We start from the raw sequence: 27796 nt of genomic DNA, 5'->3' as shown, positions 1-27796 counted from the left end.
TGTTCCTCAAAGCAGGGCAGTTGCTGTAAGTTCAGGAGTTAAAGTTCCTCATTTCACTCTGTAGCACCTTTGCACAGCTGCCATCATCCCTTCAGCAGGATCAGCTCAGGCTGTAAAAAAGCTTTCCTGACCCTATTTTCTCAGGCAATGTGTGCTACATGCTTAACAAATAATAAATTTAATAAATAATATGCTAATCTTAGGCCCAAAATCCCAGCTCAGTACCTAGTGGCACTGCCAGGAAGTTCACAGACTCTCATATAGATGTCAGTTCAAAAGTTGAATTGTATCGCTGCAGAAATTTGGTCTTGCTCTCCATAATGCTAATTCACATTTTCAAGTGGCTTTTTACTTGGGTGATATTCTTTCCCACCTCTAACTGATTAAAAAACCCCAAAAGTATACTTTTTATAGCATTTTTTGAACACTGGTATTTAAAATGATCTTTTATCCTGGGTTGGAATCACACAGCTGTGAAAAATCTCAAAAGCAGAAAATGAATGACATAATAGGAGTTAAATTACAAAATCATCCTTGAGTCTGGCCAGGGTGAGCTTCCAGGGATTTGCAGGATCAGGACTGAACCACGTGAAAGTCAGAAAAACTGTACCACACCATCATAATTTTCCCGTGTGGAAGAATGTATTGGTGGAAGAGCTTATTTTAGAATTTTATTTTCATACCTGATCCAGGCTAAATACCTTTATTTATTTATTTATTTAAACTTCTTGGCACCAAGTGTTTAAGTTGGGAGACTTGCTCTTCAATTAGGAGAACCCAGACAAGAAGCAGGTGAAACAATGCCAGTGCACATTTTTATTACAATGAAGACAGAGGTCAATGACTGACAGTTACTACAGGTTCATATAGGTATTAGAAGATCCAGTAAGCCAGCTGAGGATCAAAGGTTGCACAGAGAGACCCCAGTAAAGGTGACAGAGGTGACAGATGAGGCACAGCGTGATGGCCCTTGCATCAGTGAGAACAATCCAGCTGGGCTTCCCTCATTTCCACTACACTCAGACACCATAAGGCCTTATAAAAACATCACATACTTTAAGAAAGACATTCCACTCCTCTGAAAGATTTTTATATCTGCTGCAAAAAATACTAAAACATGATGCTAGCTCGAGATCAATGATTTAAATAAGAAAAATGAGACTGGTTGAAACACGGTATTTTAAAAAACATGCCTTTTTTGTTATTTAAAAAAGGAAAAACAGGTTTTAAGATACTGAAAGGCTCAAGAGTACAAAAATATTTGCCTTTTAGAAATACCCAAGCCCACAATCACATAAAATAAGTCTCAACTTAAAATAAAAATCTCCATAAAAATATGGCCTCCTACATTCAACCCAAGTCTTCAAACCTGTCCTGTGCTGATGAAAAGGCTTTCTTGAGAAATGTAGCTACCTCTAAACAGTCATTCTTTAGATTAACTCTGTAAAAGTAAAAACAAGATTAAATACTGCTGTTAGTAGAGAAATTGACTGAGAAGGGATGAGAAGATCAGGAGTCACAGGACAATGGTTCCCTCATGCTGTGTTACATTTATGGCAAAAATGTAACTGCAGGAAATTGAAAATAGTATTTCCACTCCCAAAAGCAGCTTGAGTTAATTGCACAAGTTCCTTGCATTTGTTATAAAGCTTAATATTTGTGCTTGAACTTCAGGGAGAGCCTCATTCTTGTGCCAAGGGCCAGCACAAGACAACCTACCCTGAACTCATGCATTAGAGATGAGACACAGTGCTTTTGTTGGCGCTTATAGAAGGTGAATCAGGGCTCATTGTTACTTATAGAGGATAAAAATCAGTCTACCAGGTCTGATAGACTTTATGTGACCAAGAAGTGCACATACAGCCAATAAATATAAAAATAAAAGGAATTACAGTCTTCAAACAACGTAGTGTTCATAAAACAGTAGTAGCACAACTCTAAGCTCTACATTTATCTTCATCCAATCTAGTTTTGCCAAACTTAAAAAAACACAACAAACCCAAACATACATAATCTGTAGGATATGAAAAACAAAACACTGGTTTTGTTGGTGTTTGGGTTTTTTTTAAGAAAACCCCTGTGGTCCCAAATTAGTCCTTTTGAATTTTTAATAACTGCAGGTGAACATATCCAGTACAGAATATCAGATTTTTGTGAGCATCAAATCACCTTTAAGTTTGTAAATAGTACAGAAGTTTTGTGAAAGCTTTTGAAACTGCCATGAGCGTTCTCTGAAGGTGTAGAACGAAGTAGTATATATTCAAAGGCAAAATTAAATACTTCAGGAAAAAGAAAAAGCAACACCTCAAAAGATCTAATAAACTGCTTATGCCAATATACCATGAAAAACCTGAAAGCTAAAACTGCATGGCTTGTTTGGACAGGATCACTGACTTGGTACAGCTCACTTTTCTATTGAAAGTGGGTGTGGCCCACCAGAAAGTCAGCAAATTATAGTCCTTACTCAGTGCTCAAGATTTCCCCTGTACCCCAAAGACACTGAAGATTCACAAAGCCAAGGGTTTTGGGTGGGCTCAGGCTTTATGAAAAAGCAGTAGCTTTTACAGGAACAGGGGGATCCCAGGTCCTGGGAAAAGCAAGTGATATCTAAAGCCACTCAGATGTTTAAAACCCACGTCCTTACAGTGAAGTCTATGCCTACTCTGCCACGAATGAATTCTGACTCCACTTAGTCTATGGGCTTTGGTCACAGATTTCACAGGAGGACAGGATCTTTCTTTCAGGTTTTGAAAGGCAGACATCCAGCTCCCCTTCCTCCAGTAACACACAAAGTGAGAAAAATCACCAGCATTATGTTTGTTATTATTTTTTTTTCCTTTCAGCAGCTTTCATTGAGTACCTGAGTGTCTCGAGTCACTGCTGTATTATTCCTAATGCTCACTTCTAGCTTACTGCTTGACTTGTGTTTAGCACAGACAGACCCCCATTTCTCAATGGGGACCTGTGTCTGCTGACAAACCCAGGAATCAGGACATTGAATTACAGACTAAAAGTCCTACAGGAGTAGACAGCATCTGGTCAGTAAACTATGTAATTTGAGGACAGTAGCACAGGGGATAACAACTGTAGTGCAGCAGCTGTTGGGTTTTGTTCATTTTCCTCTGGCAGAAAATGCATTTTGAGATGATCTTGTTCTTCTTTCAGCCCCTCTGAGAGGTGTCCTTCTTCACAAAGGTGTTATCAGACTTTTAGGACTCTCCTTGGAACTTCTTATGCCAGTGGTTTGTTGCCTGTTTCTGAAACTGAAAGCAAGTAAGAGACTGAGAACTAGAGAACATTTTCCAGAGTGTCATCAGACACTTCCCTCTCCTATAAGCACCACTACAATAACCATGTTACACTGCTCATATCAACATTAGATGAAGTCTAATGTTCTGTACAGTGTGCCTTGCTGGATGGCAGCAGCAGTGCAGCAAACAACACTTGGATCTTGAACGTCATTCAGCAACTATAATTCAGTTACTTCAGGCTCTTGATGCAAGAAGTCTCCGAGGGGAATCTGGTTTGACTTTAGGATTTCTAGCTACAGTTTGTCAACTGCAAAGCTGAAAAGCCACAGGTCAGACATGTAAGAAATCCCTAACTGTGATAAAGAGCAACATGTCCTTTCTCAAGGAACCTGGCCTAGGAATTTTTCTTATTCTGAAAGCATAATGACAGATAATACAGGGAATTCTGGCTTTTTCAAGCCATTATTGCTTACAGGGGCAAATTCTGTTCTAACACCAGTTCTTACTGATCTGAATGGTGGCTATGAAGCTGCTCTTTGGTTAATTCAGTTTTCCTCTGCTGCTCTCACACTGTAGTGGATATGCATAGATTTGAGCAGAAATGTTTGCTCAGGGTACCCTAAATAGCAATGTTGGTGGGGAAGAGAACTGTCATTGCTTACAGCTAAATCATATAAACCAGAGGAAAAGCTGTCCTGGCCTGTTTCTGGCTGCCCAGAAAGAGGCTAGAATGTTGAAATCCTGCATTTAATTTTGAAAAGTACCTAAAGAACTTACACTGGAAGAATAAAGTCTCATAATGCATATAATCCTACTAAATAAATAGTTTAAAGGAATAGTTTAAATAAAGAGTTAAGGAGAGTGAATGATATAATAGGATGGAAAATGTTTGGAAATATGAAGCAACAGCCTCAAAAGGCTGAAGGTCAGCCTTGCTTTGCCAGCACACATCAGCTCTCAGGTTCAGACATTCTGGAGAAATTGTATGATGTCACTGTCTGTCAAATTAACAACCCTAAAGAAAACAATCTGAAGGGCTCTTTGAAAGCTTTGAAGTTTTGCAGTGGACCTGAAGAAACATGTTTCCTGATTGTGTTCTGAATTCCTGTGAAGCACAGGATGAATGAAAGCTGCCTTACCATTTCACCTTCAGCATCTGCTCAAAGCTCTCAGGCAGTGGATTGCCATAGCTCTCTGGGAGAAACAGGGTAATGATCCCAATCAGCACAGTCAGGCTTCCCATCAGGATATATGGTAGGAATCTGTTGTAGGCACCTGGCAGAACACAGAACATTCCAACAGTACTTAATGTCCACAACTGACAAACCCACATGTAAAATTTATATTCCAGACATTGCTTTAATGCAGAATTAATTTGGAATAATTAGCTGAAAGATTCATCAATATCAAAGGTGAATCCAAAGCTGAGTCCCATCTATTACCTGCCAGCAGTCAAATTTTAAAGCTTCAACATGTGCTCTTGGATAGCCGCACCTACCATAATTTCACGCCAACCCCCCATGTTTGTATAGCAGCTACAAGTTTGGGTTGCTTTTTTGTTTGTTTATTTGTTTGGGTTTTTTTTCTTTTACATTTTCAACTGGGATAATCAACATCTTTGCAAGGCAATAGCTCTGCTGGAGTCTTCAGTATCACACTGTCATCAAGAACCAAATCCTCTGTTAAATACTACAATATGAGGGAATAAAATTGCTTGTAAGCAATGAAGCACTCGTCACTGCCTGAGATCATGTATCTTGCTGGACTGATGCAAAAGAAGAGAAGAGACTAAGTCAGCTGAACAGGTCAGTTACAGACTAACAGCTCATTAATGGGGAAATGCTTTAATGCCTTCTTTACTGCAAAGGGAGAGAACATCGGGCTTCCCGAGACCCACATGCGGCTCTGACCTTGGTCTACTCAGAACATTATTTTGGACTTGAAGGCGGCTGCCTCCGCCAGCAGCCAAAGCTGGCACACAACCATTCAGGCAGGATGCAAGATCCTCAAGTCACAACAGCACGGCAATGAAAAGGTCTTTCAGAAAAGGGATTAGCTAGGAGTTAAAGTATTGAAGATAGAGAAAGTACCAAACTGGACTTGACAGCTTTATTTTATAGTTGGGATAGAGCAATATGCTTTATAATGTATGGAATAAACTCAGATTAAAGAGAGGACCTCTGGGTATGTCTCACAGAGATGAAGTTTTGATCTGATCTCCTCTGTGTTTTTGAGCTGGATGAACTGCAAGGTCCTAATTTAGCTGTAGCAAATAGCAGCAGCTGACAAGTTTCTCCTGAAACCTCTTAAAGTTTAAGAAACTATTTTGATGTCTGGAACAAGATTTCTTAAAGACTGAGCCTATGGATACCTGGGAGAAAAAATCCCCACAAGCCCACAAAAAACAATCAGTAAAAATCTTATTTTGTATACATTTCTCTCTCAGTGCTGCAATGGAGACTGAAGGCCTTAAGGAGAGTCAACAGTCCTGCTGACCCTTTTACTTTACATTTGGACTGTACAAGTATGAAACTAAGACAAGGTATTTTCATCATTTTTTGGTAGAGTGTGTTCCAGTTACACTGGAATGCAAGCGTGAATCAACCCTGAATAGTTACAGATAGTCATCTCCTCTCCCCTTTCCTGGCATGGAGAATCAGCACTAACCCCTCAGCAGTACATCAGCAATGTTCTGCCATAGCCAGAAAAGTCATGCTCATGTTGTATCAAAGATCGCAGCAGGAAGCAAGACTCGTTAGGGGCAGAGAGAGTTGAGATGGGTCCAGTGACGGCAGAAGGAAATAAATCATGTGTGAATGAAAGAAAGAGGAGATTGAGCACCCCAGACTGAACAGTAGGTATTCACAGATACTCCCACCCTTAGTCCCCTGATCTCTATCACTCTTTCCTGTCTGCAACATGAGGAACATTTTTATGTATTAAACAAAAAACCAAACCAAACAATATTTGTCAGTTAATATATGTGCCGCACTCAGAATGTGATGGCATTGAGTATCAAAAAAAGTCTATGAGGAAATCAGTAACTCTGCTTACAGAAATATTAAGCAATAAGGAAAAGCAAAATGAATGAATGCTGAGGTGACTGGCTTAGAAACTAAAAAACGTTTTTACAAAAAATCACTTCAAGTAAACACACCTTCATGCTACATAACCTGTATGTTTTCCATGTTACTTTAGAGAGCACAAATCCTGGGAATGTTTGAATTCCCACCTGGTTTATCTCCCAGCATACCCATCTCAGGATGCACAGGGACAGTATCACGCAATGAATTTCCTACTGTTACATTTCCTTACTTGCAAGACTACTTCTTGTCACACAATTATGGGAAACTAACTGGCATAACAAAATGTGATTATCATTCCAGCCACTCCATTTGTAGTTTATAAACATCATCATTGTACTGGGCCAGCTCTAACCCACTTCAGTGATATATGAATGGTCCCCAAAGGAATGAAGTGCCTGATCATTCTGTGAAGTCCAGGGAGCTCCACTTAATTTCTACCATGTCTGACAGTGAACTCACACCCAAGCTGAGAGAAGGGACTGAAAAGACAACAAGTGAAGGGACTTAAAGCTGAGCCTGCACTGCAGAAGCTCGGACAACTTCTCTGGGCAGTTGTGTGGCGCAAGGCAAGAAAGAAGATATCTCACCCAGGTAAACAAAGTAAGGAGCAATGATGCTGCCCAGCCTGGAGGCTGTGGAAGTCGCTCCGACTGCCATGTTTCGCACTACTGTTGGGTACAGCTCCACATTGTAGACATAAAGCATTGAAAACGCAGCTGTGATGCCAAACTTCCCAAGCATCACCAGTCCAACAGAGAGGACATTAAGTTCTGGAGGAGAAAAAAATAAAATCAAGGTGAATAAACAACACCCTGTGCTTATTACTTCTATTACTTCTACATCCAAAAGACTGTATTGCTGTGTTTTTCCTAAAGGTTGTGAGTTTGGTGCTTTAGGTTTTTTTAATTATACAAAGTATTAACCCCATCCCTAGATGACTCCAAATTCCCCACTGAGCATAATGTAGATGCTCAGGTTATTTTGTATTTTTCAGATTCTGGTTGTCTTCATGTAAAACAGTGTTCTTGAAATGGAACAAAACTCTGGGTTACGCAAGCTTGAACCTAAACTACAAGCTTGAACCCACCCCTTTTTCACAAAATCCTATGAAGATTTACACACAGTGAAATCTGGATGCAGGTTTTTGTAGCCTGAAAGCACAACCAGATAAATCACAGTACGCTTTTGGCTCTCATTTTAGAAGCTGGTTCCCCGAACTATATAAAGCTCAGTAATTCGACACAATAAATGAGAGTCGAGTGTGACTCAGCATATACATATGCAATACAAAAAACCTAAGGCTGCAAGGGATCAGCATAACTCAGCCTCAAATTCTAAATTTGATCCTGGTTTCCAGTAATTTTGCAGAACTATTACGCAGTACCATAAAATATTTTGGATATTTCATATCCTTAAGTCACACATTCAATTTTGTACCTGCAGGAACCAGCTGAATGAAGAGGACAACACTTCCACCTAAAAAAAAGGTGCCAGATAAGGAGTAGCGCCGTGGGAGGGAGCGGAGGAGAAGCCAGGCGATCACATAAGCTGGAACTTCAATAACAGCTGAGAGGAAACAGTTGACATAGGCATTTCCATGCCAGTCTGGAGTGCTCAGGGACAGGCCAAAGTAACCAACTGATGTGAAAAACCTGAGAAAAACAATAAAACCAAATTATTCCAGAAACAGCAGTCTCTGAACGTCTCCAGTGTCGCCTCAGATGTTGTTACAAAAATAGGATTTCGCAAAGCACCGCCACAGGTATTACAGCTTAAAAAAGTCTCAGTGGCAACCCCATCTTTCTCATTCTGTCATCCCATTCAGTGATCATCATATCCACAGCAGCTTGAAGACACCTCAGATTTCTCTGTCCTTCCTGCATACACTACACCAAGTAAAAAGCTTTGTGGAAGTCATTCACAAAGGCTTTTCACTGCAATGCTCTCAATGACACAATGAAACTCTTGCAAGCTTCCCAAGCCAGCTACATTCCTACTTGTAGCCACTGTCAGGATCTCCCACCCTCAGCAGTTCAGTTACATCTTATTTAATGTTCACAGAGAGATGGATGTTCAGGTTTCAAATCTCAGGAGTGCCTTACTATGGCATGCCAAGTGTGCTAGCCAGTTCCTTTCTGCTGAGGGTAGTATGGACAGAAAAGGGTCCTGGTTTGTCTACATGGCATTATTGGGTCCTCATTTCTCGTGGCTGCCCAGGCAGGGACCAGGATCTCACTGAGATGGGCACAGTACAGAAAGAGAACAAAAATGCTGGCCATGGGTCTGGCTCTTATTATGTTACTGAGTTGCTGTCTTTGCTTCAAGAAGAACATTTCTCTTCAAATAGAGATTACAGAGATGGAAGCATTTGAAAACAAAAAAAGCAATGGACTTCAAAATACGTAAGTTGTTACATATAGTTTTCTAACTATTTTACATCTGAGTCAAGGCTACTGTCTCCATATTCATATTAATCACCCATATTAATGTGGGTGCGAGGACATTGAGGGCCATGTACCAGCCAAGGACCACTGGAGCTGGGCTCCGAGGCTCAGACTTATCATCTAAACCTGTGGCATGTGCCCTCAAATCAGAAACTGTTCTATTGCCTGGGTACTGTAGGAATACACATTTCCTTACCACAAAAGTAATGACATAATAGTAATAGTTGCAATGTTTCGGGTTCGAAATAGGTCCAGAAGGATAGCCTTCTGCTGCTGCTGAGGCTTCGAATCCTGCATCTGAAGGAAAAAGGAAAACAAAACCAAAAAAATTCCCACACACCTAAGAGCAAAACAACTGCTGCTACCCACAGTCTGGGCAGTTACGAAGTTATGACTATCAGGGGATAACTAGTCAGCCCAAGGGCCACTTCTGCACCAGGGAGCGCGGTCCTTAGGTGGAACTTGTCTCTGCTACCAACAGTACTCATGGGAGTTTCCATTGCACCACGATGACTAATTAGAAAGGAGTATCAGCTGACCAGACAGACAAGTTAATGTTTCCTTAAGGATCTCACACAGTACTTGCAGAAGTAACCTCATTACCAAAGGCATTTTTCTGTCCATTCTGTGCACTGTCCATTCAACTCTCTTCAACCTTTGTAAGTGATGTGAAATAAATGTAGGAAATCATCCAGTTTTGCTGCCTGCCAGCACCCTGACAGGGAGAGGAACGGATGAGAGAGGTTGGTGAGGTAGCCAGGGCACATCATAGAAGCATCCACCACCTCAGACTGGAGATGAAGAGTCTAGTTTGAGGCTTGAAGCAGGAATCTTTTGGGTGGTGTTAGGGTGCCTTTCTGCCTGCACACTTTGCCTTTGCTAGGGCAAAGCCAGCACTTGTGGCCAGGCTTCCCCCAGGCCCAAAGAACAAACCACCCTGGTTCTCCCTACAGGACTATCCAGGAGATAGCCTTTCCTAGGAATAGAGGATGGTTTCCAAGGAACGTCTTTCTAGTAATGTTTGAAAAATACTTCCAACATGAGACTTAGCATGCAGACATCATCCTCAGGCTTTTTTGGACAGACGCTTTGGCACACGAAATTTCCACTAAGCAGGTGTCTCCTTGATTTAAGAAAATATGCAGGAATGAAAATGCTGCAATCCAAAAAAGTCATGCCCAGTTTGAAAGACATCTGAGGCCTGGCTGTGAAGTAAGGGAAGTGCTTTTCCATGGCTGGTGTAGAATGAACTTCCCATAATTGGAACATGCACTTCAATTTATGCTAAAACTTCCACTTGGGAAAGAGATCTTCAGGCAAAATGTGACAGTCAAGTGACAGATCCTGCCCAGGGGAGGGGTAACTCACAGACGCTGCAGAGGAGCACATAGTGCTTTGCTTTCTGCTCTATCAGGAGACACAAAACTGAGGTGCCAGTATAAGGCAGTAAAGGAAGATCTGACCTGCATACACGCGGTCATTGCTGATGCAAGGCTGGAAGAGTCTGCACAAGAAAAATGTGCCTCTTTGGGAGGTGCTCCAGTGAGGGCAGAGCCAGTAGAGGGGGAGATGAGCACACGAACCAGCCATCCCACTGTGGCTATACTGCTCCCTGCTGGGCTGCCAGGTTTGCACTAGACTTTCTTAACCAATAGTTATGAAATACAAGAAAAACACAATTTTGAAGAAGAGCTTGATGTTCTTCACCGTCTTCACTCACATCGTGGTTTTCAAGTCCCCTTGTAGCACTCAGGTGCTTTGGCTGGTCTGTGCAACCTGAAGAGTCCCTCAGGCGCCACGCAGCCCCAGCTCACGTGGATGCTGATTTAGGGTCCCCTACACAGCCACCCTGCAAAGGGCTGTTGCTCAGCTGCAAACCACTAATAATGCACCAAACTGAAATGGGCACAAACACATTTTCCTTGGGTCTTTGCAGTTTCGAAAAGATGAAGCAATCTGGGTCACCCTTGCTTTGAAAACCACAACAAACCACTGCTGAGGAAGAGAATTTTACGTAAAAAGCAAACAAATAAAGCCTCTCTCTGGGCTCTACTTTGATCTCACTAACCCAGCACTTACTGCAGACCAACAGTCACTGCCAGCCCAAGAGCTGCTGGTGCAAACTAGCTCTCTGCTGGCATTTCCTAACAAGTCAATGAGCCAAATGGAGAAGTGCCAGCAAGGTAAAGTACCAGGATATATGAAACATACCTCTGCAGTACCAAAAAGCACAGACGGGGCTGGAATGCCATTTATTTTTGCAGCCTTTCGGATAATAGCTTCTGCCTCCTTGTATCTTCCCTGGGAGATCAGCCACCGAGGAGACTCAGGAATGATCCTGTAATAAGTTTCAGAATAAATGACTCAGTGTTTTCCCAAAAGTAAAAAGTTATAAATAACATATTTATTGTGCCTATGAGTTACACTCAGATCTCACAGATTGCTTGGAGCAGGAGACAGCACAGAAGCATGTGGGCAATGTAATTCAAATATATGGGACTGTTTTATTCTCATACTAAAGGAGATGCTTTGTCCTCAGTGGTTGTTTTTTAAGGAATAATTGATGTCCACCAGATGTCACCAGACAGACAGAAAGGATGGGGGTAGCTTAGCCAGTGTCAAATCAAAAAATATTCTTAGGAAACTGCACACAACGTAGAAATGCTTCAAATATGCACAGGGTGTATTTAAAGGTTCTGTATTCTAGGAACCTTATATACAAACCTCACCATATTACCACAGCTCTGAGGCAGATTCTCCCAGGCAGAGGGCAGGGGCAGTGTCCCCTTGCACAGTTGATGACATTTTCTAATCAATTACAGGCACATGTTGAGTGAACTAACACCAAACACAGGACAGAAAACTTTAACTTTCCTTACTTAAATCCTTTAGTCTTAACAGATGCCACCTTGCTCCCTTTAGCCAGCAGCACTTTTTGCTCTCCTTGGAAAAAAGCAGGTCAGACCTCGTTTTCTGATGAACCCTGAAGACTGACTCAAAGCCAGGTCAATAATTTCAAACATCAGATGATTTATATCTGATCATTAATCACTAATGGGACTTTCTGTAAGATGAGCTGCCTCTACCACTCTTCTTACTGGGAAAGCTGAGGATCTTGAGACTGCAGAGACAATGCTGGGAACCTTCTGGAGAATTTGGAAGGGAAATGAGTAAAAGAGCAAGAATGGCACAGAGCAGAGGGATGTGCACGTCAAATGGCCTGTGGAAGCAGTGGGTCCACATGCCCAATGCCAGCTAACACCAACCTGCCTTGGCAGAGCTTTGCCAGTTCACCTTGGTCCCCATCTACCCCAACATCGACCCGAGACAAAGTGCCGTCAGAGGAAGTTTTCGGCATTTTTAAGTGTAAGCTTTTAAAAGGCCTGGGAATTCCCATTCCACAGATTTCAAAGCAGGACTCTGAAGTCATGCCTTGGGGTCAAATTTCCTGTGCCTCACAGTGCCTGTTCTATAGCAGACATCTGAGAGGCTCCCACCCAAAACCAGCCTCCCCAAAGAACAGCTGCTTGGTACAGAGGGAAATGCTGCTGTGACAAAGGAGTTTGAAACACATCAAATTAAATAAATAAACTCACCCTTCAACAGAATCAGACTGTCTTTAAAATCCAATGACAGCAGAGGTGGAGCTGAAAACCATTTTAAAGGTTTGGTTTGAAGACTACGGTTAAAAAAATCTAACCAATATAACCATCAGCAGATGCTTCTAACAAGACTGGGACATGCAGGAGGTCTTTTAGACTATAGAAGAGTGTGTCTAAATCACTTAACTGTTATAAAGATGCTAATTGCTCACTTATAGGTATAACTTTTTCAAGACAGCAAGAAAAAAGGACTTCCCTAAATAATATGAAAGAACTCTTCCTGTTGTGAATTATCCTTATTTTAAGAGTGTGAGTGATACCTTGCTTTTCCTTTCTTATTTTCAAACACCTGTCCCTTCAGAACACAGCAGATGCCCAAGGCAGCAACAGAACAGGGCTATCTGCCCTTCTTCAGTGCTTCGGTCCAGCTAAAAAGAGTAGGGCTTCAAGCACACAGACAGCACACACAAAAGGCTCTCCAGGTACTTACTCGACTTAAAACTGGCAAGAAAAACCACATTAAAAATGCCCCCTCAAGGCAAAGCCTTCTCACATGGTGAATAGAAAAGTGCCCCTCCTCCCTGATCCCCTGCCATTACCCAGAACCTAGCATGAACATCAGGTGGGAGAGGAGGTGGGAAGTGTGGCCTTGGCATGGACTCACCACCAGAGCGGGATGCAGAACAGCCCCGGGACAGTGAGCGCCAGCAGCAGCATCCGCCAGTCTCTGATGAAGTAAGCAAACAGTGGCAGCAACATGTAGCCAATTGCAAAAAATATGCAAACTCCTAATGTAGAGAATAGAATACGAACTGATTTGCCAAGAATTTCTGTGCCTGTTTAAAACAAGGGAGGTTGGATTAGCATTTTAACTCTTTGTTTTCAAGCATGACTAAATACTTTATTGCATTTACGAACAGAAAAATAAGCTAAACAATCTTGAAAGAGCAGCACAGCACAGACCCGCCTGTACAGAAAAGCTGCTGGGAGTATTGGGAACCTTCAGATAAAGAAGCTACTTCTGTTTGCTTTGATTAATGCATTGGCAGAGGCAGATAAGGACAGGCATGGGGGATGGCCAGCAGACTTCCCAGAAGCCTCCCCCACACACTCACCTAGGACACAGCCTGCTCCCCCACTTAACCCATCACGTTTTAAGATGCAATTCACTGCTGGGCACTTCTGAAGGAGCAAAGGTCTGAGCACAGCCGACTGATGTGGGATGGGAGGATGTGAATTTACAGTGAGGTGAGGTGGGAACAAATTTCCCACGTATTTTTTGGAAGAGAAGAAAGGTTGGGATGTTGGATTGGCACATCATGGGCTGAAGGACAGAACCAGGGAAGATGCCATCCTCTAGCAATGTTACTGTACCAGTGGCCAGGCAGCAGTCAGGGAAAGCATCCTACTGCCACTGCACCATGCAGCAACCTAGTATTGAGTAATAAAAACTGAGATTGTTCTAAGCCTTCAACAGCAACTAAATTCTTTTACAATAAAACACCCAGCCACTGCTTAATAGAATCCAGTGATGCAGTCAGGTCCACCTCACTTCTCCTTGAGCTCTCGGCCCCTGGTCTACAGAGCTCTCCTTCACATTAGGAACACTGCAAGGGCCGTAACTGCCACAGTTTGATATTCAATTAAAACGCAAACGACACTGAGTGAACAGGAGAGTCACAAAGTGTGGACAGCGTACTTGGGTTGTGTATCATGGCAAGAACTCCAACATTTATTATTGCAGAGAAGATGGAAAAAACACCCAAGACTGGAAAACCCTCCTATTTGATAGTTACATGAATGCCCATTTCAGAAACCTGGAGTAACTGAATAAAGTCACAGTAAAAAAACCTGAAAATAAGAATTTGCTAGGCTAAAATGAGTGTGTGGGGATAAATGATACCATCTTCCTCTTGACTTGCTCTTGTTTAGAGGGGCTTTCTTGGGAGAGGTCTGATACTTGAAAGATTGGTTTATGCCTGTTAAATGTTACATTATAATTTGTGCCAATTCAAAGCCAGTATGAGATGACATCTTTCAACTACAATTCCTTTGTCTCCTGCCTTTCCTCTACCCTCATTCTCTTAGCCATGGAGTAACAGTTCTTGGACAATACCAACATGCCTTCACAAACCTCTGTACTGTTTTACAGTCCTAGAACCTGAACACAACAGTTTTGAGCACAGAGAACAACTGAGGCCTAAAGCTAAGAAAGAAATTTCACAGCATGTGGTTGAAAAAACCCTAACATTGACTACAGAAGTTCACCAACAGCTCAGGAGGGAACTACTCCCATGAAGGTGGGCAATAGTGCAAAGGGCAGCATGAGCTTTGGTGGCTAAGGATGCTGAAAGAGGGTCTGAGCTACACGTTGGGAGGCAACACAGGTTTGGATGTTGCAAGTTTGAGTGAGAAGAGGAACGTGCGCTGAACTTGGGAAAAAAAACCCACTGCTCTTGGGGATGGAGGGTGCCAGGGCTGCAGCATGTCCAGGGTCAACAGGGCCTTTATAGGTGTCACTGCTCCCCTCCCAAGCACAGGTCATCCCTGCTTGCTCTTGGATGAAAGAACAGGAGCATCTCCAGCACATCCTGTAATCAGGATGGGCTTTCTTAAGGAGTCACTTTTCTTTTTATGGGTATATTCTCCTATTCGGCACCTCTATCATGTGCAGCTTCCTGGAAGCTCCTGGGTTTCCCTTGCCACAGGCAGAAGTCACAGTGCTTATGGGGACATGCTGGCTATGGAGTGTAGGGTGGGAAGGACCACCCTCCGTAAGTACCTCCCTCCTTACCCACGACAGTCAATGGCTCACTTAAATGAGGAAGCTAATGTCTAAATTAGTTTAGATTAATCCTGCCCTTAGAACCAGCCTCAAGACTGCTGGGGAATGGCCAGCACTGCTGGCAAGTGCCCCAGGCATCTGACTCTCTGCTCCCTGGGATCCATTGCTGCTGTGACAACTCTACAAAGGAGAGGATGGCAGAAGAGACAACACGATAGGGTGAGGGCCAGCAAACAACAGCTAAGCAATTAAACAAGCCTAATGATACCTGGAGAGACCCAGACCCTGCTCAACAGTAGGACCATTTGCCCAGTGGGGTGTTTCTGGCCCTCCCTTCCAGCTTTGCTTCTGCTGAGCACCAAGGCAGCATCTCAATCCACATCCAGCTGTGCCCTTATATTCCCAGGGGGGTTGGGAGCTAAATTCCTGCCCAATCAGAACCTGCACCTCTGTGCGACACAACACCCATGTTTCCATAAGGATTTTGAGCTTTACCCAGTGCTGTACCTCCCAGCCTTCCCATGGCAGGCATTTGTTCCTGCTCCATCAGCTCCACACAAGAATTAAACTACCAGGACAGTGGGAGCAGTGGCAGTGGTGACAGCAATGGCGACAGCAATGGCAGGAACAGTGACAATGGTGATGGCAACAAGGGATCTCCCTGCTGACAGCCTGACCTTAATCCTCCCTGCCACAGCAGCAGTGACTCATGACTGCTTGGGGACACAATGCTGTGTCCTCTTCATAGCACTGACTTCATATTATGCTCTTCTGAACTATTTTTTTCCCTGTTAAAGCCTCATGGGGTAGAAAAGACCGGTATTAACTATTAATATACAATTTTAGTCTAGCTCACATTACGATCTACAAATTGTAATGCTGACACCAGGGGTTTAAAGACAGTTATAAATATATATATATGTGTTAAAGACCGCTCTTGAAAATTCCAGTTTCCCCCCTGAGACCTGCATCACTCGTCCCCATAATTTGCCCATGCAGTTGCCTTTCCTGAAACCCTCATGCCTAGTGGGAGTCTCTGTGGGGTCCCCTTCCCCATGGGATGCCTCGTTCCCTGCAGGGTCTCCAGGCAGCAACTGTAGCCATACAGCTGCTGCGTCTTTCTTCCTACACTCCCCATAGAAAAGAAAACAAACCTTAGCCTCTAAAACTTAGGACTTTATCACTGATCTCAACACTGAGAGCAATGACTTTTTGGCTAATGGCACCCACCCAGCTCCTCTGCTCTGGTCCCCCTGGCACTCATTGTGCCTGGAAATGCTGGTTTGCTCCAAGGCTTTGCACTCTGGTATGCACTGAGCTTTCTGCAAAGGGTGCAGAGGGAGGCAGGGATGAACCCAAATGCCTTCTCTATCTCAGACCTGCTGGTACTGCTAAACCCTGAATGCTGTCTTGAATGTCTTCTCCAAAGAGGAATGAAATTGATGTCTATTTAGACTCTTCCTGCTCTCTTCTTTTTCTCTAAACCTATAGAAAGTATAGGCTTGAAGAATTGCAGAGAAAAAATAAATTATACTGGCCTAAAGTAGGAATTTTACCAGTGAAGATTTTACCACTGTGTAATTAAATGATCCAGGTTCAGAGGGGAAAAAACTAACAGTACCTTAAGCAAACATTTAATCTAATTCAAACACATTCATACCCAAAATGAAGGCCACCACGTAGTTAGAGATCTGTCCCATCCCCACAATGAGAAAGAGCACTGTGAACATCTCCCAGCTGGTGGAAAAGATCTGCAGGAAGCTGAAGCCAGTCTGCACAGCCATTGTCAAAAAAAGGATATTCTTCCTGCCAAACCTTTGGTAAAGAAAAATATTATTACTGAAACAGCATGTATTTATGGTGGGGGCTATGTAGGAGGGCACAAGGCAGAACAAATATTCAACCTCAAGTGATGCATCTTAGCACAACCTGAAGTTCTGTTCATCTTAAAGAATTTTATTATTTTCATATCCACTAAAAAATATTAAAATTTACAAGACCCACGAGACAAACAGAGAAGAAAGGCCATGAGCAGAAACTTCAGGGAGCCACTAGACAGAGATTAAGGAGACTAGGCAACAGTACAATAGAGAGACACATGCAGGCTGCAAGCCACACACCTGAAAGTTAGGAAATGATGGCTTTTAGGCTACTGGCATCTGTACTTTGCAACACCATTATGCTTTGAGTGTGTTAAATAGCTTTGTCAATTGGTTTCAGTCTGAGTTGTCACACATACTGCACCCTTTCCCTCACCTGTTTCTCTGCATTAGGATTACGTGGCATGTTGTCCTGGAGAGGCAGAACAAGTTCATGTATGGGTTTTCATACCTGTGGGCACAGATGCTGCATGGGCTGCACCACGTGCTGCCTGCAGCAACCCTTGAGAAAGGCGTCTAGCAGACACGGGGAAATTGCTCAGGTACAGGTTCAGATCATACCCCTTTAATGACAAAACCCCCAAACAATCCAAGGAAGCTCATGCGGGAAGACATGAGCCAGGCTCTCAGGGGCTGTGCTGCCACCAGGGCAAACACAGTTCCTCAAATGCTCCCACTGCGCAAATGGCACCACTGGGATTTAGTGATTATCTCATCTTCCTTTCAAACAGTAACACCAACTGACTTCTGCACTGGGGCAGGAGTCAGGAGATTAAATTCAGATCACATGGAATTTAATGCTGGAGGCTTTAGGATTAAGACTCCCACTGAGTTTTGAAACCCCTCTGATAAGCACCCAGAGGACTCCTGCTACCTTATGATAGCCTCATTCCCAGACAGCAGTCAAAGCAGGATCAGAGATCGCACCATAAGAGTAGGGCTCAGGGCTGTAGGGAGAGGGAAGCAGGGACTTGTAGAGGGAATATTCTGCATTCAATACTTGTAAGGCCAAAACCTCAACACTGCTGAGACAATTATCAAATGTCTGTAAGGATTTTTTTTTACATTTTACATCTACTTAGTGAGATGCTATGACAATTGCTATCCATTTTCAGGTTATCTTTTTTCCTTGCTTTCATATATCCTTACTCTACCCTACCATATAGCAAACCCTCTATCCTATGCAGAGATTCCATTCAAAGGGCAAATTTCTATCTTGCAGCTCTAACAAGGGATTATCAGTTAATGTGCAACAAAACCCAGCATCTTTTAAACTACTCAAAAGGCTGGATAAAGAAACAAATAGGAACTGGGTCGTGAAGGGAAATCCATTGCATGAATCTGCAAAGCAGCCACATGGGTTCGTTGTGGAGATCAGTCCCTGGGCTCTGAAGTGCCCAAGAGACAGAAATCCTTCACCTGGGATAGACCAAGATGGGATTTTTGGAAGAAGCCAGGCCAGTTACATAATTTTGATCAGAACTCAGAGTATCAGCCATTTCATTCCTTTTGTCTCTTAAAAACAAATGCACCAGCTGTGGCCCCAGGTCTGCCCTGCTCTGTCCATGACATTACCTGTCTGAGAGCTGCCCCGAGATGAAGGAGCCGATGAGGACCCCCACGAAGAAGAGGGAGGTGGTCAGTGGGGCTTTCCAGTCGTCCTCACACACCAGGTTCCACTGCAAGAGAAAGGCCTGTGCTCAGATACAGCCCCAATGCTGTGCCGAGCCTCATCCAGCACAGGAGCTGCTGGTTGGAGACACACACATTTCCATGCAATGGAATTCTCTTTCCCCATATCCACACTTTCACCTATCACTGCCACTGTTTTCTTAGTCAAGGTCACTGTTGGAACATCCTGCTTAAAGCACAGGAAAAAGAAGGGAAAGTGATTGCCTCCCCAAGGCAACTCCATGAGGCCAAAACACCAGCAGCTGTCTGACAGCCCCATTGCCTCTGAAGGGGATGAGTAGCCAGCAAAGCCAAACCTGATGGGAACCTGTGTGTGCAGCTCAGGGACTGCCCTGGACCTGTTTCCAGCACAATCCTCCCATCACATACCCACCAGACCCCTGGACCTGGCTCCCTGTGGTCCAAGATACTCCCACCAGTGAAACAGAACAATGGAGAAGGGTAAAGAACCATCCCAGCTAAGGACAGCTTCCAGTTTACCTCTGCCAGCACAAAACATGCTGCATCTCTATAAAGTCTGGCACTGACAAAACATATGTAAGAAGACGCACAGAATGAAGTATCTTTTCTTGCACTCACATATTATCAAATTCTGTTCCATCCCACAACCTGCACCACTGACTTGCCACCCATCAGTCACAGCCTCATGACTGCAGCTGGCTGGGGCTGCAGACTTAGGACAGTAGCCAGTGTGGAAACTTCCACCTAAAACTACTCATAACCTCAGACAAGGTTTAAAAAAAAATAAAAATGGCATCATGAGCCTCTGTCCACTGAAGTTACAGCTGAGCATGTCTCTGCCAAGGTTTGCTCCCTTCCTGATGACTAATCTCCTGGTTAAGGCATGCCTGCCAGGAACACTTAGGGAGAGGCTTCAAACATGTCACTCTCAGATCAGATAATTCTACCACAATGGTAAGCTAATTAGATCACAGATCAAAGTATGGCATAATTTTAATAATCATCCATGCTATCAGAGAGTGGAGCCATCGCTTGCAAAAGCAGTCACCCTCTGCTTGAAGAATGGACAGGCCAAGCACAGGCAAAGGCTTGGTGATGGAGCAGAAACCTGCCCTCAGAGCTGCTCAGGCTCCTCACTCAGCTGCAGGCAACAAGAAGCAACTCCTGTGTTACAGAGACACCCAGGTGCTGTCTGATGGCGCCACAAGTCCTGCCAAAAACAAACCACTGGTGGATTGGTGGCTGAGCTTCACTGCTGCTGCAGAACAGGCAGGCAAACCCCAAAACAGTGGGGAAGATGGTGCGGTTTGATGCAGTTTGCTTTAGACTGTAATTTAGGAAAGAGAGGCAATCAATGCCTATGTTCAGGCAGAAGTATGCTGCCAGCAGAGGGGAGTCAAGTACTTCTGCCCTTTGCCAGCCTGCAAAGTAACACCAGCTACATGACAAAAAAAGAAGTTGAGGTTAAAAACACAGCCCATGCCTCTTCCTTAGGAACACACATGTCTTCAATGCAGGAGCAAGGAGACTTACTAAAACGTGCCTCCAAGACTTAAATCTGATTAAGAACAAAAAGAACCCTATGGCAGCATTTTCTGTAAGGTATTTTCTCGTCCCTTCTGGGAAGGGAGGGGTGATGAAGTTTGGGCCTGTCTGGGCACACATCTGTGCTTATCTGCACTGTGCTTGAGAAGGTGGAGGTTAGCATGTGGGTCAGTGGGGCTCTGGTACGTTCAAGGATGCTAGTTGTGAAAAACAGATGCAGGGATCTGCTTCACTTGTCAAAGAAATCAGATTGCTGTAAAGAAGGTTGGTGGAAATCAAGTCCAGTATTTAAAACAAAGCAAAATTCAGCTACAAAAACCATGGCATTAAAAGTACACTGGCAGAGGTTTTTCACCACGTCCTGCTGCACCTCCCTTTCCCCACTTGGGGAAAGCTGTTGACTAACAGTATGGCAGAATTTGCAGCTGATACAAACTATTGTTAATTATCTGGGTGCTGAGCACCCTGGCCTGGGGCCACCAGCACGGCGCCTGGTCCCGGACCTTCAGACTTGAGTTGCTCGAGGTTAAGGATCAGTGTTTTCAGAATATCTCCATGGTGCCAAAGGCACTTTGGCTGTAAAATAAACCCAGCTAAATAATAACTTGCCCATGAAACTGCATTGCCTCCTTGGTGCCAAATGCCTCCTATCCAAGTGTTCGCTCCATGACATATTGCACACCCAGCAAAAATTCACTGTACAGGGTCAAGTCTTTAAGATTTGGGGGATGTGGTAAACAGCACACAGCAGCTGGCTGTCCAAAGAGGGGTTACTGTGTACAGGAACTCACTGCATTTGACCAGAAAACACACAAATACATCAAATCCATCTAACTTTAGGTATACCTGAAGCTGCTGAGTGAACAATCCACTTATTTTAGCTCCAATACCACATGCTGAACAATACAGCCCTACTCTACAGGTACACCTAATCTCCCAGATTCCAACCTCCCATCCCCACAGGCACTCGCTCTGACTGAGGCTCATGCCATTGCACTGCAGAGTGATCAAGTACATATCAACATGGTAAGGTTTCACTAGTGCTTCAGTGTATAGGGAAAAGTGAAATGTAGCTTATTTGACCCCTTCCTCAGAGGCTGCATCCATCACAGACAGCACCAAGCACACCACCGCTACAGGAGCTACAGCCCAGCCACAGCTTAACTGCTTACAGCTACAACTTCCAAACTGTCTCTACTGGGCTAATTATACATTAACCAGAAAATAAGTAATTCTGTAATGTCCCTGGCAAAGTAGACTGGGGAGCAAAGTTCATGTAAGTTTCCAAGCAAGGCCTCTGAATGCTAGGAATAGGAGCTGCTCAAGAACACTGTTTTAAATCACTTTTATTCCCATCAAATCCCTACAACCCTTTCTGACAAGGTCCCAGCTACTGGTAGAGCCAATTCTGCTGGGTGCTGCTGGTAGATGGACAGGCTTTCTGAAAAACTGAAATTGCTGTAGAAGGTGCCCTGACTGCCCACAGTACGCCCCCCCCCCCCGCCAATCAGAAATCACTAATTAACATCCTGAGTACAACCTATTCACATCAGAGGAGAAAACACTAGTGGAGCCTTGTGTAAATGGGTGGATCTGCAAACCAGGGAAAATCTGAACTCGTTTCCAAGAGTAAAGCTGACGATGAATAACTCAAGAAGTGTTAATTATTCACAGATGGCCCCATCCTGCTCTCTGGGAACCAGGGCCAGCAATGAGACCAGCTCTGCTCGGTGCACAAGTGACAAGCACAGGCACCTCCATGCCCGAGCACAGGGTGGGCTTCCAGGGCTGGGTAGGGCTGCTCTCCACTGATGGAAAGAGCCATAACAGAACAGAAAAGGCCTTCAGATGCCTTCAAACCTCAGCAATTCCTATCCAGTCTCTTGCTTCTGTCAGCCCCAAAAGCTTCTGGTTTCTGCCTTCACTAACATCAGTGCCAGGGCTGGGACAGGGACTGAGCAGGGTGACACAGGTGACAGACCAGTAGCCCCAGTAGAGCCTCTGACACTCACTCTGCCCTTGGCAGGGGCCTCGAAGTGGTGTCTGGGGTACATGCCATACCCCAGTGGTGGAGGGCAGCTCAGTGTGTCCCCAGGGAGTGGGGCTGGGTGGCAACCTCGCTCAAGGGAACTAACCTAATGCCTGCTCCTAAGGGCAAAACTGGTGCTTGTCCTTGAGCCTCTAATTCATGTTTGATCTGAGCATCATTATCTGGCAGTAAAAGAGAAGTAGATTAAGTTCCAGAAAAGAATACCAATGTAACAGACCCCAAGAGCCTGCCAAGAGGGAAAAGGAAACCCTGCAGCCTCTTCATCTCAGCCAAGGGATCACTCTTGACCCCACAATGACTCACATTTCCACTTGCTCACCATTATACTTACAGCCCCTTTCTTACATCACCCTGGCCCGATGATCACCTGTGGACACATCCACTTTTCCCCATCATCTCCATTTTAAGACCATGCAAATGACCCAGTCTGGGATTCTCTGTTCCCAGAGTTCAGCACGTTCTCACAGACCAAGTAACACAAGGTGCTGAGCTGGCATTTCCCACTTCCCTTCAAGCAGCAATAACAACAGGATTTAATGCAACTGAACAGATCAAATAAAGTCTCCAGCGCTTAATCCTATGCCATCAAGTTCTGCTCTTCAACTGAGTTTGTGAACTGAAGCTGTTTCTTCACTGAGCTCTTCTGATGGCATGTCCTGGCTTGTCTTTCCTAATACAGAGAAAAATGTTGGATACAAAAATAAGCATCTCAAATTTATCTAAACTGCGTCTTTCCAGCATTTCAACAGTGCCTGTTTTCCTTGTTTTGAAACCAAATTCTGCATTTTTTCCAAATGTCCATGACAATTTTGAAACAAAACAAGTACCCTTCTTTTCCATCTGGTTTACAGATGGGAACCTGGCACTTGGTTTCCATCTCTGAATGTGCTATTGCCTCTCTGGCATGCCCCAGGCCCTATGGCAAACCCCACTGCTGCATCCCATCCGAATCCTGCACAGAATGCTCTGTTTGGCATCTGCCAACATAAATTATTTACTGTTCATTAAGAAGAATCACATTTCTCCTCCTTTTGCTTCATTCTCGCAGAGCAAGCACTGACTCCAAAACAGAGATGACAAGTTCATAGACACCAGTTCATAAACTGACCTCCCTCTGGCAGTGAGAGTGGCATTGACTGTGCCAGCGGTGGCCACCAGGCACCCACCACGCAGCTGCGCCAGCCCATGGGTCACAGCCAGGAAAGTGGGCAGCACAGGCTGCTGCTTCAGTTTGCCCACGGACAGGAGCAGGGCAAGCTTTCCATGCACCCCTGCCTTGATTTGATTTTGTAAGGGATCTCCAGCGACTGAGTACGACTGTCAGCACAAATGACAAGTGTCACGTGTGCCAGTGACTTCCCTTTGAGCAGGTAACAGGAGGCTGACATCCCCTGCCCACATCCTGCCTGCCTGGCATATGGCTGAGCCCATGTCTGCACACCCTAAGCACAGACCCTCTTCCTGTGTCCTCAGGGCACAGACTCCTCACCTCATCATCAGAACCTTTCCTGACTGTGCCATCCATTGATATTTTTTTGGTGGCAGATGTTGCTGCTGGGTCACAGGGACTTGTGAGGAGGGTTCCCCACCCATTCCCTGCCATGAACCCCGAGGGTGAGCCATCAGTGCATGAGGAGGGTGGCCCTTGGCTACCTGGGGCGCGCTCAGCTGAAGGACCGCAGAGCATGCCAGCTGCCATTGCCTGGGATGAGGGTGAGCCCGTTATTCCCTGAAACCCCTTACACAACGCAGAACAGCAGCAGCACCCTTACAGCTTCAGAGGAATAATTTTCCTTCTCTAACGGAGTTTGACACTCTGTGCCAGCTTAACAGAACAGCACGTCCCTGCGACCACACCATGGCACGGCCAGAAGACCCAAACAAGTGCTTACATGACTCGGCACCGCTGATGTTCCCACATGACACTCTGTACAAATGATGCCACTGAAGAGCCCTACAAACTGACCGGACAGCCTGGAAGTGACCACGGCACCTGCCTCGCACCAATCCCAGTGCTGATGGCCACGGAAGCCACTGGCATTCCAGGGTGCGGGGACAGCGAGGGTCCACTGTGCTCTAGCCCCAGCCAGGCTGGGTGTGTGTTTACCTGAACGTGTCCATGTCCCCATTCAACGCTGCACTGAGAACGAGCAATTCCACCGCATAGAAAAATTACCGGGATGGTCAGCGTGTGGCAGGAGGAAACTACCGGGCTTCTATTTTCAGCCTCTGCCTCCCCCTCCACACAAACCTGTCTTCGAGTAAAACAAGCTGGAAAACACAGCTGGGATGGCGAGGGCGGGCAGCTCCTTTGGCAACCCCTACATCTCGCATCCCTCCCGCTCCTCGCAGCATCGTGCCCACCCGGACCCTTTCCCACAGGCACTTCACCCGCTGGTTCCTGCTCCCTGTTCGCCGTCCCCCAGGCAGAATGACATGCCCCGGCCCCAGCAGAGCCCGGGGTAGGAGCTGCCGCTCCCGCGGCCGCGCACCTCGGTGACGATGGTGGAGCGATAGACATCGCGGCTGTACTCCCAGCCGTCCAGGCACGGCTCCTGCTCCACTGCCTCCAGTTCTACGTCGGAGCCGGGTCGCAGCCCCAGCGCCGAGAAGTTGGCGAGCGCGGCCAGGCGGTAGCGGCGGCAGCGGCTCGGCGCCTCCTGCCCGCCCCGCAGCTCCAGAGGGATGCTGGCGTTGCGCCACTCGCCGCTCAGGTTGGCCCCGCGGGGCACGACGCACCGGTGCTCGGGGGTGCCCGCCAGGAACACAACCGACATCCCGTTGAAGCCATTGGGAATGATGCTGGCGCTGAGCAGAAAGAAGACGAGGCGCTGGAAGCGGCCCCACTCGCCCAGGAAGGCGGTGGCAGCATCGTAGTCGCGCATGACGAGCGCGAGTGTCTCCCGCGGGGTCTGCGCGCTCCGCGGAGGCGGTGCGGGCAGCTCCGCCCCCGCCCGGCCCAGCCCCCGCAGGGCGGTGCGTCTGTCCCGGCGGTCCCGGCCGGAGGGGAGTGAGGGTTCTGCGCCAGCCCCGGGTTCTGCCGGTCCGGCCTCCCCGCAGCATCCCTGGAGCCTTCCTCCGGCCACCGCTTCTGCCCCGCCGCCGGCTCCGGAGCTTTCCGTAGGAGGCGTGTCCCGTTTTTTTCCATTTATTTCCCTGGGCAGCCGCAGCCGGAACGGACCGGGCGGTGCCGGTACCGACAGGACGAGACCGGGCGGGTGCCTCGGCAGCAGCTGCCGGTGCGAGAGCAGCGCCCGATGGGAGCGCGGCGATAGCCCCGCCGTCCCCAGCCTTCCCCGAGTCCCGAATCCCGAATCCCTCCCTTCGGGGACCCAAAACACGCTACCCTCTGTATTGCTGCTGCAAGATGGATGCACAGCGGGGCACAGCCGGGCATCACGAGAACAGTTAATAGACAGGGAACTGGAACAGCGAGCCATCAGCTGGGAGCTGGCGGGGCTGCCGGGGCCGGCGGGGTCTCTTTCCCCGGATCATTCCACGAAAAGTAGAGACGGCAATTATGTGAGCCCTCCTACACACTGGCACAGAGGAAAACAAGGATCAGACACAGCTTTAGGAATCAAACGCTCTCACAGCCCCTGAAATCCTGTCCGTAATGCAGCTCAGTGCTTTTTCCCAGCAGTGTTTACTCTCGGCAACAGACAAGGTCAGCAATGTCTGCTCAAGGAGCCTGTAGCAGCTCTGGCCTGGGGAGAGGAGCTTTTTATATTCCCATCTCCTATCCGTTTACTATTCCTGCTCTACACGTGACTCTGGCTTTGCTTGCAGTCGGATACGTGGATAGCTATCAAAGCCATTTCAGAAATCTGAACAACGCTGTCATCTTCTGAAATAACTCAGGGGGCACTCAGAAACCCAGTGGTGTCTAAAACAAGCACAGTGCTTGCCCTGCTTGGACAATACAACTACCTGGAAGTGTGAGCAGGGCAAGCTGTGAGCAGGGCGCCCGTGTCAGGCTGTGCCCAGACGAGGATTCCCGTGCCAGTCATGGGCGAGAGCAGGCTGGAAAGCATTGCTCCAGCAGAGATCACAGAGTGTGGGAAGGAAGTGTGGGACTCACACGCGGGAGTGTGGGAAGGAAGCACGGAGTTGGAGCGATGGCTCGGCGGTGCTTTGGGGAGGAGAAGCAGATGGTAACATTTACCTGGCCAGGCAGCGATCTCCTGCTGCTTCAGATGTGGGATGAAGAACCCATGTCGTGGGAAGATTCAGGTATCTCCTGTTTGGAGAGAACATCCTCATGCTGGGCCTGGGTTACTGAACAGTCTAAACTGTCCCCAGTGATAAGAGGAGGGTGGGGGCCAGTTGGGACAGATCAGGGGTTCTCAGGCAGCAGCAGGCAACAGCAGGCAGCAGCCCTCCACCTGCCCTGCCGTGCCCTAGGGCTGTGCAAGAACCATACTAAAGAAATGCAATGCATGCCTGCTCCCATGGGGAGATTAGGGTTGTGGAGTGTATTGTCTTAAGCATTAATGTTAATGCAATCTTAGTAATTATTCAGTCAACAGTAATTTATTACAGAGGACTAATTTGCAGTGCTCAGAAATAACTGTGGTTAGGCTGCAAATTTAGCATATCAAAAGTAAGTGGTAGACATTGACTCAGTAAGTGGTAGATGACATGGTTAGGTTTATCTGGTTTGCACATATATCCTTAACATATTAAAATTTCACGTGTCTGACATGAAAACACCACATTGTTTTCTCTTACAATGTGAACCTGCATAAATTAGCAGTTATAGAAATCCCTCGTGTTCTAGCCAGCTGTACTAGTTTGAAAGCAAACCAGTGAGACACTCTAAATCAGAACTACAATTTAATAGGAAAATGAAAAATAAATGCAGTAGTACAGAAACACTGACAGAGACAGAATACAACCTGACACCCTGTAGGTGGTAGCAGTCCGATTAAATGGTGGCTGCAGTCCTCCTGAAGTGATAAATGTGGTTCTGTTGAAGCAGTGATCCTGCAGAAGGGCCTGCTGACAGTCCAGTGGTAGCTCTTTTCCTCTGGGAACCCAGTAGGTAAGGGTTGAGTGTGGGGTTTCAAACCTCAGATTATATCCAGCTTGGAATGCTTGGTTCCTCCCCCAGGGGGAGCATCTCACAATGGGATGATGTAGTTTTATGAGTCATGCAGTGAGGCTTGATAGCCCATTAACAGAAGATATACCCCGGAGGGAGTTATCAGGGATGTGTCATGGAAGAGATAAAAGAACACTGCCCCACCTGGTTTTAACATGTTAAGATGGTGATAGAATACATACTTTTGGTTACATTTAACATTGTAACTTAAGACACAAGCTCTGCCACAGCATCACAAACTCCTGCTGCAATCACCATAACCCAGAGTTTTTGCTGGGTGCTTGTGGCAGGACATCCTCCTCTCTCTCATGGCTGGGGCGTTTGGAAGAGATAACTCAGGCCAGTTTAATAGCCCAGCAAGGGGTCAGAGAGCCCAGTAAGGGGTCACCTCCAGGC

General features: G+C 45.9%; 1 protein-coding gene across 3 annotated transcripts; it reads right to left on the bottom strand.

Moving 5' to 3' along the window:
* Positions 1 to 793: 793 nt before the first annotated feature.
* SLC22A4 (solute carrier family 22 member 4) lies at positions 794 to 25259 on the bottom strand. 3 transcript variants are annotated; one of them, XM_069028523.1, is made up of 10 exons: positions 24789 to 25259; positions 18624 to 18727; positions 16829 to 16983; positions 13048 to 13219; positions 10993 to 11119; positions 8978 to 9078; positions 7775 to 7989; positions 6925 to 7107; positions 4391 to 4526; positions 794 to 3263 (listed from the first exon to the last, which is right to left on the bottom strand). In XM_069028523.1, exons 1-10 carry the CDS (start codon positions 25179 to 25181, stop codon positions 3188 to 3190), a joined length of 1662 nt encoding a protein of 553 aa, XP_068884624.1. In that variant the 5' UTR covers positions 25182 to 25259; the 3' UTR covers positions 794 to 3187. The 3 variants fall into 3 exon arrangements, with proteins under 3 accessions (XP_068884624.1, XP_068884625.1, XP_068884627.1); XM_069028524.1 differs by having other exon boundaries at positions 13048 to 13171; XM_069028526.1 differs by lacking the exons at positions 13048 to 13219; positions 16829 to 16983 and having other exon boundaries at positions 24789 to 25257.
* Between the last annotated feature and the right edge of the window lie 2537 nt (positions 25260 to 27796).

The sequence above is a fragment of the Aphelocoma coerulescens genome, chromosome 13 (assembly GCF_041296385.1).
Source record: "Aphelocoma coerulescens isolate FSJ_1873_10779 chromosome 13, UR_Acoe_1.0, whole genome shotgun sequence".
Classification (NCBI taxonomy): Eukaryota; Metazoa; Chordata; class Aves; order Passeriformes; family Corvidae; genus Aphelocoma; species Aphelocoma coerulescens.
This window is presented reverse-complemented; position numbering and strand designations above follow the sequence as displayed.